Source organism: Erpetoichthys calabaricus, chromosome 6, assembly GCF_900747795.2.
Source record: "Erpetoichthys calabaricus chromosome 6, fErpCal1.3, whole genome shotgun sequence".
Taxonomy (NCBI): domain Eukaryota; kingdom Metazoa; phylum Chordata; class Cladistia; order Polypteriformes; family Polypteridae; genus Erpetoichthys; species Erpetoichthys calabaricus.
The window spans coordinates 79891419-79908245 of NC_041399.2; the positions used below are offsets into that span (position 1 = coordinate 79891419).

The 16827-nt window shown below is 40.2% G+C and overlaps 1 protein-coding gene across 2 annotated transcripts in view; it reads left to right on the forward strand.

The window, feature by feature from the left end:
- Positions 1 to 13288, forward strand: part of LOC114653422 (disks large-associated protein 1-like) — a 518937-nt gene extending 505649 nt beyond the window's left edge. For both annotated transcript variants that reach the window (XM_051929152.1, XM_028803752.2), the window contains 2 exons: positions 35 to 187; positions 13018 to 13288. In XM_051929152.1, coding sequence (XP_051785112.1) covers positions 35 to 187; positions 13018 to 13233 — 369 coding nt within the window. In that variant the 3' untranslated portion in view covers positions 13234 to 13288. The remainder of the gene's footprint in view (positions 1 to 34; positions 188 to 13017) is intronic.
- Positions 13289 to 16827: the final 3539 nt, after the last annotated feature.

Consider the following 16827-nt stretch of genomic DNA (forward strand, 5'->3'; position numbering starts at 1 on the left):
ATAACCATGCACAAACCTTGTTTTCTTTGAACAGAACCCCATTTCTCACCCTCGGCCGACTTCTCAGGATTTAGCGGGATTCTGGGACATGCTGCAGTTGTCCATTGAGAATATCAGCATGAAGTTTGACGAACTGCATCAGCTGAGAGCCAACAACTGGAAGCACTTGGCTCTTCCTGAAAAGAAGGTAAAGGACAGGTAGACTCCTCTGACAACTTTCTACCAAAAGCTGCCATCTTGGTCACTCCTTATGACTTCCTTATATACCATCCCTCTATTTCCTGAACTCCTTTAATCAAGTTTTGTGATGTCATGGGGAGCTGCAGCTTCAGTTGCAAGGCAGACGCTAGTTAATCACAAGGCACAGTCTTGCACACACCACTGATTGTGTTGCCAGTTTACAGACACCAGTTAACTTCACATGAACGTCTTTGGGATGTAAAGGGGAAAAATGGAGTACATGAAGAAAAACCCACACAGACACAGGAAAAAATGTGAAAAACACTGCACCCATCAAAACATATTAAATGAGGTGATTATTAACAGAAAAACAGACTGTGACCAAGCCAAGGTCTACACCAGGGGTCCTCAAACACTGTCCTGGAGGGCTGCAGCTTTTTATTCCAACTAGTTTCCTAATTAGAAAGCAGTCCATGCTGATAATGAAACTTGGTATTGAACTTTTGGGCTTGTTAATGCTTGCATTCTTCCAAGAGTAATTTGAATTGCACTGTAGAGTTTCCTTCTGTGAGAACATTATCCATGTGTTTTGTGGACCAGAACAGATTTAAACGTAATGGTCCTTCCAATTCCCCTCTCATTCTTTTCTAAATATTTTTATCACAGATACTTCATGGTAAGCACGTGAGCTGGAGAACTGCTGGTTTATTGGTTATCTGTATCTCATTATTAACTCATGTCTGATTAAGAAAACAGGCCACAATTAAAACTTAAATTCAGCTACTAAAATCTAAAATAGGCAATTAAGGGTTCTGAATGGTAACAGGCCAGAGGACTAAAATTAAGCCCAAAAAACATATTGCTTTAGTAGTAAATAAACGGGTTCTAATTAAGAAATTGGTTAAAGTGAAAACCTGCAGCCACTGCGGACCTCCAGAACTGCACTTGAGGACCTCTGATCTACAAAGTAAGTCAAATTTGTATTTGATGAATGAAAGCGCTAACTAGGCATAGAGTTAAACGCCAGCTATCATTATCAGCAAGGACTGAGTTCTAATTAGGACACTGGCTGGAATGAAAACCTGCAGCCACTGCGGCCCTCCAGGACCGTGATTGAGGACCACTGGTCTAAACCAAGCACTATGGAGCGGTTAGGCAGCAGTGCTTACCACTGTACTAACAAGCCACACATCATTTTCTTGATGACCACAATATTTTTTTTTTGTCTTCGCTTATTAGAAATTATTATAACTTTTAAGCAAATGTATTGAAAAATTACAATTTTTGGAAATTGCTGTTTCTCTTAATGTCGAAAGTGTGAGTTAAAATTAGGCTTGGTGTCGAAATGAAGAATGTTTAAGTAAGTGATGGGCATCTACAAAGCCCACTTGTGTGATTTTATTCCCAACATACTGTAATGATTTCAAACGGTAAGTAAACATGAGGTTTAGGGTTAAACTAATGTCTGCCCTGATAAGAGCATGTTTGCTGTGCTTCGTCCAATACCTCTGCAAGTATTTGGAACTTCTACGTGGAAATTCTATAAGTTACAATGGTAAAGTATAAAGTGACAGGTCTTATATGTTATGAATTTTCATTCAGCACACAAGGAATTTATCTGTTTCATGTATAAAAGTATTCATATTGCTTATTAATGTTTGATTGGTATTATTTTATTGATGATGGCAACATTTTGAATTTTTTTTTACTGCGATCAGTGCCATATTATGGTGTCGACTGCACAGCTCATGGCCATGTTGTTTATGCCTGTTGCTGGTCACATGACACATAAGTCACATAACGTTTTGACTCTTCATTCTCCACCTACTGAAGATGTGCAAGTAACAATAGCCAATAAAACTGGAAAGAGCTCCTTCTGTCAGATGAATTTTTCTAAAAGGTCTTGATGTCTACAGGGATCTCTCACTTTGAATACCAATATGGTTGAAACCTGCTCTTGTTTTCATGTTTTGGTTCTGATGTTTGTTTTTTCAACTGTCAGTGTCCAAAAGGACAACCTCATTTACAAAAATGTAACATTGACAAACTGAAAACTTGAGTGAACAACCTCAGGTGGACCGAATGACTCAGCAAACCCACATATGTCGCTTGTTCGCTCCGTCTTATTAGTTAACTGCACAGCTTTCCTAGGAAGTCACATGTCATCCATTCATTCAATTTGCCTTTCCTTTTTTGTGACTTCTTCATTTATTGACAAGCTATGGCGCACTGTTGCTCAAAGGCCAGTAGGGAACACCTTACAGGTCCACTCACCATGAGAGAAAGAACATTGACATGCATCAGTAGCATTATTGTGTCTTCACATTGGCTAATTAAAGAGGTCTTCTGTTCTTTGCTACTTTTAGTTGTCAAAGTGCAAAAGCATTCCTGTTGCGTTAAATATTTAAGCATCATGAGTAGAGTGGAACATTTGTTATCCAGCCCAGGGACTGTCTTCATTTTTTTGTTTTTTTTTAAGGCAACTTTGTAATTCAGTCACTGTTTAAAGAATTCCAGTGTCACAGACGAATGGTGGATTGCAGGAAATGGCTGGTGTCACAAAAACTCAGTTCATATCAGCCATGCTGAATAGGCAGTGTGGTATAGTGCAGGGGTTGCCACCATGGCTGCAGGTTTTCATTCTAACCCTTTTTTTTTAATGAGTGCCCTGCTTGTGCTGCTAATCAACTTCTTGTGAATTCATTTTAATTGACTTGTTTTTTTAAGATTTGTTCCTCTGAATTGCTTCATTTCTTTCCTTAAATGGCACCCAAACAGAAATGAAATGAGAAGTGAGGGAGCCAACAGAAGTCCAACTAAGTCAGGGCCTCAAACTCCAACCAGTTGCTTAATGAGGTGTTGATGCCTGTCGTTAATTAAACAAGTTCTTTAATTCAGTGGCTTGTTGCTGCTCTCATTGTACAATAACAGACATTTCCGAAATTCTTGACTTTCTCTTTTCTAAGAGCACTGTTAAAATGTTTTGTGGACCTGAGCAGGTCAGCATTCCTGAGACCTTCACCTTTCTTTATTTTCAGATATCATATGATGGACACCAGTTGTTTTGGCTCATTTTGTATCTCATTATTGTTTGGCTGCTAATTAAGGAAAAAGAAACAATTAAGGCAGGGGTCCTCAGTCACAGTCCTGGAGGGCCGCAGTGGCTGCAGGTTTTTGTTCTTACCCAGTTGCTTAATTAGAAAGCAATTATTGCCAGTAATTTAATTTCATGGCTTCCTAGTGCTTTAACTCTGTCATGTCAGGTCATTCTCATATCCTAGATTTTCTTCCCCTTTCTAAGGATATCATCCAAATGATTTGAAGGCTAAAATGGATGAGTAGTTCTCAGTCATTCACTTTTTTTCTTCACTTTCCTATTTAATTAAACCCTATAGTGCATGATAAATACACACAGGTATAAATGGTCACAAGATAAATGAAGAAATGCTGATCTCTTTTGTCATTTGCATGTTATTGCAATTAAAAACTAAGACTACAGCTGTTTAAGACTAAAATAAGCAATAAGGGTTCAAAATCTTAACGATTGAGACAACTAAAGTGAAGCAGAAGTGTTACTTGAGCATTAAGTGCTTCTTATTAAGCAATTGGGTTGGAGCAGAAACCTGCAGGCACTGTGGCCCTCCAGGACCGTGACTGAGGACCCCTGAATTAAGGGGTCTGAGTCTTCAAGAGCAGGTCAATTAAATAATTAGCAGCAAAAACACGTCACTCATTAAGAAAAGGGTTAGAATGAAAGCTGCAGCCAGGACCAGAGTTGGCGACCCCTGGTAGAAAAACTGTAGTCAGAATCAGAAGTTTGAGATTTCATTTCCAACTTTCAACCTAATATGAGATTCCTTGATTATAACACTGAGAGCCATGTTTGCTACCTGGTTTGGTCACTTTCTGTATGAAATGTTAACATTCCCCCTGTGTCTGAATGCTTTTTTCTCTAGGGTTACTCCAAAATCCTAAAATTCATTTAAGCTCCATCCGCAAACTGGTTTGGTGTGCAGTGTGAGAATCACGACCCCAACCATGGCTGTCTTTTACTTTTCTCTTTATGCCACTAGCATAGTTCCCTGCATCTCTATACAGGAAAAACGTTTTAAAATAACTGAGAGACTATGGTGGGCTGGTGCCCTGCCCGGGGTTTGTTTCCTGCCTTGTGCCCTGTGTTGGCTGGGATTGGCTCCAGCAGACCCCCGTGACCCTGTAGTTAGGATATAGCAGGTTGGATAATGGATGGATGGATAACTGAGAGATGGTTAAATAATACAATATTGCATAAAGTGAAAAACTGTATAATACTGTAGGTGGAGTATTGCTCTTTTTTATGCTTCTTCTGATTACAAGGTGTCCAAATAGCCTTCTTTGCTATTGGCTACACTGTTATCTTTAACATGAAGTTTTAGTCATACAAATACTGCCCTGTTTTGCTGTCTGGAAACATTTTCATGATAATAAATATTGTGCCACAACCCAGGGAAATGATTGTGTTCCACTAAAAATAGGCCCCACAATTTACTCCAGAGTGCTCCAGAGTACCAAGGCCTACCACAATTGAGCGACCACAGAATGAAAAGCAAGTTCACGTTCTGCTAGGGCATGTGCAATTTGCACTGTTAGTGGTTGCTTTACAATGCACACACTAGTAATAAATAGAAGCGCATGCCTCAATGATGAAAAAAAAAATCCTTAATTGAGCGCAGCCATTAAATGAAAGGAAAAGGAACATTTTAGAAATGAAGTGATAAAATATTTGCCCCCAGTCCAATTTTCCCTATTACTGCATAGTTACTTCAGTCAGATCTTTTCATGGGCTGTAGCAGAATCAAAAGGAGAGACTCTGTAAAAAGAAGACACCAAACTTTGGGCTTTTTTTATTAGTTTGGCTTTCGGGGTAAATTTCATGACATGAACAACTTACTGCCTTTGTAACAATTCAAATGGATAATAAGGGGTAGCTGTTTGAACACTTTGATTTAGGCCAAACTAAGTTTGGCTCTTGGCATCCGACACACAAGCTCTAGTGGTATGTTCTCCTAAAGTGTTTGAAAACCACCAGAAAACAATTTTGTCTATAAGTGTAGAAAGATTTACCGAGCCAGGCTCTCAATCTCCACTGAAGAGTCAAAGCTCTAGACCAGGGGTGTCGAACTCCGGGCTTGGAGGGCCGCAGTGGCTGCAAGTTTTCATCCTAACCGCCTTCTTAAATAGTGACCGGTTTTGCTGCTAATTAACTTTTGCCTTAGTTTTAAGTAACTCAGCTAAGACCCTTTAATTCTTTCTTTTTCCTTAATTAGCAGCCAAACAATAATTTGACACAAAATGAACAAACAGGGGACAAGCTAAGCACATTATCTGAACATAAAGAAAGGTGATGGTCTTGGTAAGGTTGCTCTCTCAGGTCAGTAATCAGAAACAGAAAATCAGCAGTTTGGGAAATGTCTACTGAGAGCAGCAGCAAGCCATGGAATTAAACAACAGGTTTAATTAACAGCCAGAATTGGCTTCTCATTAAGCAACTGGTTGGAGTGAAATTGGTTGATGTTTGAAGCCCCAATTTAGCTGGTCATCTGTTGGCTCGTTTCATGTCTTATTTCTGTTTGCCTGTCATTTAATGTAGAAAAGAATCAATTGAGAGGACTGAATCCTTAAAAATAGGGCTAGTAACATGAAGGGAAAAGGAGTTAATTAGCAGTGAAAACTGGTCAACTGTTAGAATGAAAACCTGCAGCCACTGCGGCCCACCAGGCCTGGAGTTCGACACCCGTGCTCTAGACAGTTTGGGACAGTTGTTACCCAGGAGTGGCCGCCCTGCCAGTGTCTCCCTATGCCAAATGTCTGGTTGCATTTATTGCTGCTGAACGTGGTGTAACTACCTATTGAGTCCAAATACCTTTGCATACAGGGTATTGGTTAATGCATAACATTCTTTAATAAATAATGAAATATGTGCCAAAGTCAAGTGTTGTTTATTCACTCAGGGTCCTTTTTTAAATTATAACGTCTTTAATTAATAAAATGAAATCATGCAGGAAGTCAGACAGGGAAATATTTTGATGTCAATATAGCTGCTTTTGCTAATGATTATCAACTAAGCCATGAAGTTTAATTTAGTTCATTTCAATTGATTGGCATTATACTTTACAGTACAATGACAAAAAGTATTTGTTGCTGGCCTCACTAGTGCAGAAGGTACATCTGAGAGATGCCTTCATCCATTTTTTTGGGATTTAGTTCTCCAATGAGGCTTACAGAACAGCCAAGTCTTGAACAGAGACAACAAAATGTAATACACTAGGTGAACTCGGTTTTGAAAAGGGCATTAAAAATAAGGGGTTAAGACAATAATCACAAATTGTAAACATTAGGTTATTTGTCTTGACAATGTATTGTAAACTAAATAAACTCCCCAGGGGTAAAATTGTTGGCCTTAAACTAAAATTTCACCAATGAAATCCACTGTACTGAACAACTTTGCATACCAGTGGTAAGTCCCAAAAATCCATCCTAGGGGCAGTTCCCTAAAAAAAGTGAAAATGCAGTCAAATTTAAGAATGAAAAATGGCCAATGATCATTCCCTGTACAAGTGGGTAACTCGTGCAAAATTTGGCAGAGATAGGTTTAATAGTGTGGATTTGCTTATTGGACAAACATATAGCCATCCATTTACCCATATTGTGTATTGTATTCATACCTTTGTGTTTACTGACTGTTTATTTCAATAGAGGGTAAATATAATGTAACTTAACATTGGGAAACTCAATTATTCTAATTAAGGGCTATAGGACATAACACAGGAAACGGCCTGGACAGGGTGCTGGTCCATAACTGAGCACATGAATGCCTGCTCTCATTCACAGTCTTACCAGTTTACTGTCGAGTTGTTAATCAGCCAACCTGAACACCTTTGGGAATGTGCAAACTCCGCACAGACAACGGCCAGGTGCAGGATTCAAACGCCGGATGTTGCAATGTGTGATAGACTGCCTGATTAATGGTCGTCTGCAGGGCGATCCCTAATACTGGCTTTCCTTATATTAGAGGGTGCAGCTTTATTTGTGCCAGAGAAGCAGTGTATTCTAGACCAGTGTTTCCCAACCTCGGTCCTGGGGGCCCACGGTGGCTGCGGGTTTTTGTTCCAACCTGATTCCTAATCAGTGACAACAATCTGATAACGCTGATCTCATTTAATTAGCTGGTACTATTTTTCTTTTATTCGACATTCAGAAAAGCACAGCAGCATGATTTTTACATTTATAAGACATTTAGAAATATGTCCGCTTTTGCTATATATTTAAATGCTTAATTCTCTTTTGTTGATTTCATTATATTTTGCCCTTTTTCTCTGTGCAGTTTTTCCCCTTTGTTGTATCTTATTGATGACAATTAAAAATGAGCAGAGCAGACACGCTGGCAAACAACACTGAATAATCAAAGGCTGCAAGTACTTTAGAGTCAGACCCACTAATTAGTAAATAGTGGATTAATTAAACAATCAGAACATCTGGAAAAGTAGAATGAAAATCAAAATGAAAATATTGTTAAAAAGAAAAAAAAAACATTATTCCCACATAGGGCGGCACGGTGGCGCAGTGGTAGCGCTGCTGCCTCGCAGTTAGGAGACCCGGGTTCGCTTCCCGGGTCCTCCCTGCGTGGAGTTTGCATGTTCTCCCCGTGTCTGTCTGGGTTTCCTCCGGGCGCTCCGGTTTCCTCCCACAGTCCAAAGACATGCAGGTTAGGTGGATTGGAGTTTCTAAATTGGCCCTAGTGTGTGCTTGGTGTGTTTGTGTGTGTCCTGTGGTAGGTTGGCACCCTGCCTGGGATTGGTTCCTACCTTGTGCCCTGTGTTGGCTGGGATTGGCTCCAGCAGACCCCCGTGACCCTGTGTTCGGATTCAGCGGGTTGGAAAATGGATGGATGGATATTCCCACATAATATATATATATTTTTTACCAAACTTAGTTTTCTAATTTCTATATTGTTCCCAAAACACAGAACTTGGGAAATAACACATCACTTCATTAGCCCAGGAGTCCAATTAAAAACAAAAGCTGGTTGGAACAAAAACCTGCAGCCACAGGGGGTCCCCAGGACCGAGGTTGGATAACACTGTTCTAGACTGCAGTGTCATTGAGGTGGGGTTTGCATGTCCTTTTGGGAGCTTCTTTTAACAGTCCAAACACAGACAGTCAGTCATTATCCAACCCGCTGTATCCTAACAAAGGGTCACGGGGGTCTGCTGGACCCAATCCCAGCCAACACAGGGTGCAAGGCAGGAACAAATCCTCAGGCAGGGCACCAGCCCACTGCAGGGCACACACACACACTAGGGACAATTTAGGATCGCCAATGCATCTAACCTGCATGTCTTTGGACTGTGGGAGCAAACCCACACAGACAAAGGAGAACATGCAAACTCCACGCAGGGAGGACCTGGGAAGTGAACCAAGGTCTCCTTACTGCGCCACCTTGGTGCCCCAGTCCAAACACATGCTATACTAAATATGTGTATGTGTACTCTGCAAGAGAATGGCGGGCCCTGCAGGTTTATAAAATTAGCATCCATGTAAACGTAAGACTCAGTATAGGAAACTTATACAGGATGAATGTCCAGTGTGCAGATTCACATTATAAGCAACTTTCTGTTGATGACATAGAAAGTCCGACATCAGAGTTGTGGTGCAAAGGTTTGTCCATTGATCTCCATCTCTTGACTCTAATATGTGGTCATGCAGAAGCCCCTTTTACATTTTCTCACTACTTATAAATTCCAGGTTAATTGTATTTGTAAAAAAAAAACAAAAAAAAACTTGGGTTTAGAATCCTGGGCAACCTGATCCAGATGTTTTCCAGCTGCAGACCTTGCATGCAAACCCAATCGTGAAACTTTCCAGATAAAGCATACGACAAGGTCATGACTGTCTACCAGTCTATGGTAGTCTGTGGCAACTTGCTACAGCAGTGTTCCATCTTTTATTTTGTATTCATACTGAATTGCTTTATAGGGGTCATTATTGTCAAGTATAGAGTACACTATCGACACACAATCTGAGGAGTAATCAAACTGTTTTGTGACTTTTCTGTTAAAAAAAATAAAAATAAAATATGAGAGCAATTTTTCAGCAGAAATATCCCTCTGTGGTCAAGCTCGGATTCAGGCTTCTGGTAGCCTTCACAGAAGAGAAAATGCCATTGTGCCCATGCAGCTTGTTTAATAAGTGCCTCATTGAGTTGCTTCTTAAATTGTGGCTGGCATCTGCTCCACTCACCTGTCTGGCTATCTGACACCAGGCTATACCCCTTCTGCCTAATGAAGTGGTTCTTATTTTCAGCCTTAAAAGTAATTTGTGTTGGTCCTCCAGTGTGTGTAACTTCATGTTTACACGGTGAAGTGGCCTTATACAGTATCTGTGTTACACTAGTATTCCAGATGAGCTTGTAACTTAAGTTTGTTCATCTTAAATTGTTTTGTACGTTTTGTGTTTTTCTATGCCTGTTATTATATTCTCAATGGGTATAGTTAATTCATATAATAGACACCTCCTAGTTTTTATCTTTCTAGAGGGTGCACATGCTATCGTGTCCATGTGGATTTTTTCCTCAGGTTCGCCATTCTTTCTCCGCACTGTAAAAACCCAAAGATGATCGAGTTAGTTTAAGTGACCCCATGCGTCGGCATGCTTGTGTGTAAGCAGGCGCAGTGACGGACCTCTCTCTGTCCAGACTTGGCTTCTGCCTTGTGTCTGATGTTGCTGTGGCCATGCATGGCTAAGAATTGGTTTAAGCGGGTTGATACAAGTTTTCATCAGTAGATAGATAGATAGATAGATAGATACTTTATTAATCCCAATGGGAAATTCACATTCTTCAGCAGCAGCATACTGATACAATAAATAATATTAAATTAAAGAATGATAATAATACAGGTGAAAAAAACAGACAATAACTATGTATAATGTTAAATATTAACGTTTACCCCCCAGGGTGGAATTAAAGAGTCGCATAGTTTGGGGGAGGAACGATCTCCTCAATCTGTCTGTGGAGCAGGACAGTGACAGCAGTCTGTCGCTGAAGCTGCTCTTCTGTCTGGAGATGACATTATTTAATGGATGCAGTGGATTCTCCATAATTGATAGGAGCCTGCTGAGCGCCCTTCGCTCTGCCACAGATGTTAAACTGTCCAGCTCCATGCCAACAATAGAGCCTGCCTTCCTCACCAGTTTGTCCAGGCGTGAGGCGTCTTTCCTCTTAATGCTGCCTCCCCAGCACACCACTGCGTAGAAGAGGGCGCTCGCCACAACTGTTTGATAGAACATCTGCAGCATCTTATTGCAGATGTTGAAGGAAGCCAGCCTTCTAAGGAAGTATAACCGGCTTTGTCCTTTCTTGCACAGAGCATCAGTATTGGCAGTCCAGTCTAATTTATCATCCAGCTGCACTCCCAGATATTTATAGGTCTGCACCATCTGCACACAGTCACCTTTGATGATCACTGGGTCTATGAGGGGTCTGGGCCTCCTAAAATCCACCACCAGCTCCTTGGTTTTGCTGGTGTTCAGGTGTAGGTGGTTTGAGTCGGACCATTTAACAACAACAACAGTACACCCATTTCATTAAATTCTATCCTGACAATCAAACTTTTGAAAATAAAACCTGACGTTCCAAAAATGTAATGTCAATGTGTAACACTTCCCAGCATTATTATTATCTGTGGTGGAAAAGGCGAGTTAGCAACCTGGTGTGAGTCCTAGTCTAAAAGCATCCATGTTTAATTCAACTTGTGACCACAAGCAGCCAGCTGGTGGGAATACCGAATCCTCGGTAAATTAAAATTACTGAAGTACTGCAGTGTTCAATTTTATATGTATTCTTCAATTGCAAACATCCTCTCCAAGTGAGCTTCAGGAGTTTTTACTCTTTATGCTTGAGAGTCAATGGAGAGTGAAACATGTCTGAAGGTGTCTGGCTGCAGAATGAAGAATTTGGACAGAGGACTGAGAATTCAGTGGGAAGCTGTTGTTCTTCTGCCTTTATTTAGTACATACCACCCTAAGATACTTCCTATAAAAGGAGCTGTAACACTTTAGTTTAGGTGCTCCAAAATGGCAACTATTACTTCATTACTCTTCTTTTGGTGTTAATCCATCCATCCATTATCCAACCCGCTATATCCTAACTACCGAGTCATGGGGGTCTGCTGGAGCCAATCCCAGCCAACACAGGGCGCAAGGCAGGAAACAAACCCCGGGCAGGGTGCCAGCCTACCGCAGTCTTTTGGTGTTAATTGTGCTTATGAAACATCAGTAAAGTGGATATTCATCTCTACACCTAATGATGAGGTGAGAAGGATGTACAGTAATGTGAAAAAGTAAAAACACGTGCTTCTTATTTCAATGGTTTTTCAACTCAGGACATAACTAAAAATCTTCTAGTCCTCACCAAGTCTTCAGGTGACAAACAGCATAAAGCAGATGTTAGTCTACTGCTGTTTATTCAACAAAAATGAGTTGATGTTTGGGGTGTGACTGACACAAGAGACGCACAGCAACAAAAAAGCAACGTTGAGGCACCGACCAGGTCACCCTTTTTAATAATTTCATAATCCAAATCAAAATAGTGCCATGGGCGTAACAGAAAATGCTCTTTGCCTAATGATTCTTGCAGTCAGAGAATAAGGCATTCTCGGGAGCTCTGTCCTCGCCGATGCTTGAGCGAATTTTAACGTCATTCTTTGGGTTGTGTCCGTTTTTATGGCGCCACTGCTGAAACGGGCTTGTGACTAGGAGGAGTGTAGGGAGCCCATCGGGCTTCGGATCTAAAAACAAGACATTGTTAACGACATGCCCCCTCTTTTCCTGGGGTGGTAATGCTTACCTTGTCTGAGCTTGAAAGGTGGTCCCCAGGTGTGCATGCTTGACAAAGATCAGATTGATCTGTTTAGGTCTTCATGAAGACTAGAAAATTATTGGTAATTCCCTAATGTGTAAAACAGTAGAAATGAAATGCTTAATAGTTACAGTTACATCTTTCCATAATTTTAGGTCTCTTTTAGTGTTACACCTATCAATTCACTATCTGACCTGACTGATCTGATCCCGTCGACAGTGAGCACGAGGCAGGGAGACCACCTAAATGGGACTCCAGTCCATCACAGGGCACACAATCAGTTAACATAATACACGTCTTTAAGATTAAGGAGGAAAATTCAAACACCGTAAGACAAAGGCCAAGGGGACAAGTGGCTGTGCTGGGAATGGAATCCTGGACTTTGGGAATGTAAAGCAGAGGTGCCAAACACTCCATCACCATGGGGCATTTCTAAAGTACGGGCATTAAAAAATATTTTTGGTAATGCAACAAAGGTGCATTGTTAATCCATCCATCCATCCATTTTCCAACCCGCTGAATCCGAACACAGGGTCACGGGGGTCTGCTGGAGCCAATCCCAGCCAACACAGGGCACAAGGCAGGAACCAATCCCGGGCAGGGTGCCAACCCACCGCAGTGCATTGTTAATAGCACTGTAAATCGATGAGATTTTTCAGAGCATTTTAAGTCACTTTGAAAGTCAGTTTCATGGAAGAAAATGACAAAGATCAAAAAGCCACCAAACAGGTTTGAAGTGTGAACACATGGCTAGTTGTATAATGAGTGCACATGTAAAAAAAGGTCCACTTCCTCTTTAATCAGTTTGTGCTCTGACTGCTCAGTATGTCTTATGTTGTTTATTTCTAGTCCATTAATGTGAATTTACTGCAGATGTTTCTTTGTTGTTTTTATTAGTAACAGTTTTACAATAAGCATTACTACTTTTTGTCTCCCTTCAGGAGAGAAGAATGCCTCCACCAGTGCCAAAGAAGCCACCAAAAGGTTACCCACCCCTGGTGAGGGACCGGTCTCTGGAAAGCACCGAAAAGCAGCGGCAAGAGGCACGGAAAAGGCTGATGGCAGCCAAGAGGGCTGCCTCAGTGCGGCAGAACTCAGCTACAGAAAGTGCAGACAGCATTGAGATTTACATCCCAGAGGCGCAGACCAGACTCTGAGCCACCCAGAGCAGTACGTCAGTTAACATGCACACCGTCCCTTTCTCACATGCACATACATGCAGACACCAACACGCGTACAAGGATGAGATAGGGTGCTTTGTAATATAATCACTCCTCTAGGTCCTCATGCTAAAAATAAAGACAACAAAAAGAATACTGATAAAGATAACACAACAAAATAATATTGGTATTCCTTTGAAATTTTTATTTCCCACTCTTTCTCTGGTCATTAGTACAATTAGGTTAACTTCCACAATGTGATGTAGCTGTTGACCGCCCTACCTCCATCCAGAAATGTGTCTTGTGATCCTGTTTCCTAAATTTACTCATTTAGCCATCGTAGCTTTGCCACATAAATAACGCATCACCGCTGCCATGTATACTGTAAAGCATTTTTGCTTATTCTGTAAAAAATCTCCATATACCCTGAAAAAAAAAACACTCTTTGTACAGTAGGTGCACCATTTACTTGTTCTGAAACGGTTTAATCTTTCACACTCGTAATAACAGTTGTAAAGTCAGATTGTTGCTTAGTGTACAGCAGCAGGAGCAGGGAGAACTTTTAGCGGATAAACTCTCAGGCACACATTCTTCTGAATTGTGGTCACACCGAGCCTCCTGAATTAGTAGCAAGTGAAAGTCTCACACACACACACACACACACACAGTATCGGTGTTACCTGTGAAGGGGTCCGACATTCCCTTACAGGGCAGGGTAGAAGCCGGAGCACTCCACTCGACAAAGGTGCACATGTTGTCTCATAATAATGCATCATATGCAATTCATGATGTTTTAGTTAATCGCTTTCACTTAATTTGCATGATTTTGTTTTGTTGTTTGAAACACCACTACATAGTAAAAGTCAGAGATTACGAGTGTAATTGAAAAGCTCCCTATAAATTCAACAATAGGATAACTTGTCAATAGGTGCGTGCGTTCTTCTAAATGCTGATCACTTTCAGTTAAACAGAAGAGTAGTTTCCAGCTTGTCTTTTGCGAAACATGTAGAAAATGAACAATACAAAGTGCATACAGTATATGGAAACTACCCTATTTCTAAGTTAGCCAGGATTAGTGAAATGTGTGTAATTTACTGCTCGTCTGTACGGAATTCCCTAAAAGTTGCCAAAAATTCAATGTAAAAAAAGGCCTTTCGAGTAGCTTGGGCAGGTAATCAGGTGGATTTGTTAAATGACTTGCTTCTTTCAATGGCTGCTGGTAGGCAATGTCCTGTTAAAGAGGGTGATCTGGGCCAAATCCAGCAAAGTCATGGTATCCCTCCTAAAAGAAGTGAAAGTATATGCCTATGTGTGTGTGTGTGCGTGTTGGTGTGTGTTGAAGTGTGCATTTGAGTGTGTGTGAGCGTAAGGATAGGTCTTTCAAGTGCTTCCTGATTTTTTGCATTGTTACTGACTTTGTTTTGTATGTAATTAAGTAGCCACACGGACATACTGTGTTAAAAGAGATAGAGGTCCCAAGTTTATTTATTTTTTAATATTATATTTTATGTATTTGTGATCCTTAAAAAGAAATGGTGGGCATGCTGACACCCCAAGGAATTAGACCTAGAGATATATTTTTGAATTTTTTGTACCGATTTATCTTAGTAAAATGTACCATATTTCTGCCATTCCATTTTACACCATTCTGTCAGTTATGGCGTTTAGATTCATTTTCTGTTGTCATCCTATACTCAGTTTTTTTTTCTTCAGTACTATAAAACCAAAAGAAAGTGTACACATGAGAGGAGACCATTCAGTCCGTCCGGCCTGTTTGCTTTGCTAGCGGCTGTGCTGTCCCAGGATGTCTTCATTTATGACGGCAGGGTATCCGTTTCAACACCATGACTGGAAAGTTTATTCTGGACTTCCGTTACTTTTTGTATAAAGAGGTGCTTCCTGGTTATGGTCTGCACTTCTCATTATGCTTTGGTGTGATGTCAACATTAAGATTACATTTCTTTTACTGTCACTTCTTTGCCAAAAAGAAAGAAAAGAGTCATTTTCTTGTAAGTGTTATGATTCCATCTATGCTATGTTTTATTGTAAAATCAGTGGATCTGATTTTGTAAACAAATGCAAGGTGCAGAAAAGGCAGTGTTTATAAGTGATATGATGCCAGGACAGGTAAAAACCTGAAATATTCTGACATCTTAAAACCACAAAACATTTTTTATTTTTTCAAAACTCAGGTTTCTACCACTCTCCACACTTCTACAAGAGTAGCAGTTGTACTATGGATTGCTGGTAAATACTGTCATAGCATGCCACTTTTCCACACAATATTTAATCAGCTCCTTCTAACCTCACTTTTACAAACAAAAATCCCCAGCGTTCAGCTCATTCAAGTCTCTCACTCTTAATCCACCCTTTCTGCTTTCTTATGTTATAACAGAGTTTGTAATCGCTGAGTAAGTTAAGTAAATTAAAACAGTAATTAATGATTGGTGCAGATGGTGCTGCTTGTAATGTTGATGCCCTAACCCTAATTCAGACCAAGTCCAATCACATAAATATGGAAAAGAAGAATGGGATACAGTACTGGACACAACACAAGTTAGCAAACAAGATCAGCAGTTTCCTAGCAGGGCTGACTTCTGTTCATCAACTGGACAAATGACTTATGTTCAGCACTGTGTCAGCCTAGCCCCTAATATATTTTATTCCCTTGTGGATAACCCCTGATTAACAGGGAACTGTCAAGAAGTAGGTAGGTCTCAGCCAAGCTGACAGTAATATTAACACCTAGAGTTGAAAGTTTAATAAGTCAGTAAATCAATGAAGAAAGGAGAAAGTGAAGACAAAGTCAAAGAACAAGATCAACCAGGGAATAAACTGGTACGCAAACAAACTTTGTCAATATTCTTAGTGATGAAAGATGCAAAAAAAAAAAGAGCAAAGGTAGGAAAAAATACAGTAAACCAAATTTAGAAGATATTGCTCAGTATCTGAGCAAAGAGTGAATGTAAAGAGCTGATTTGTTAGGGCAAAATGTTCTTTGATGGCTACAAGTAATTGCAGTTGACAGGCAACTATAAGTAGTAGGCTGGTAATATAGTCGATACTGTGACAAAGTCATGTAAGTGTAGTAGTCAGTGCCATGCTATGCAGACTGACGTCACTCTGTGTTTCGTTCTCAAAGGTCTTGCCTATTTCTTTGCGAAAGCAACATCAAAGATATTTTAACAAAGTCCTCCTTACAAATATTTCTCCTTTTAACAGCAAAATGATATGGTGAGTGAAAGCTCAGTTTCAGTGAGAAAAGACAGGCAAAGTAGATTAGAAGTACCAGTCTTGAGAAACATGTTGAATTACACAACAACCTATTCTTTCTAAAGATTTTCGTTGTAACTCGTCGATTTTACTTGTTTTTGATGTCTTTTGCTCGTTTTATTTTAAATTAGAATAGCTCTGTTTTATCATTTGTGGTCTTAAGAAACCTAAAAAAGTTAAGCGTATTAGAGAATTGTTTCCAGACTGAATTTTGCCTCTTAGACCCACTTGCTAAAAGCTGTCTCACGTTAATTCTTTTAAAAGTAGAAAATTTTAATGTTCTGGCATCAGTGCAACTAAGCATGTGCCTGGCCAAGG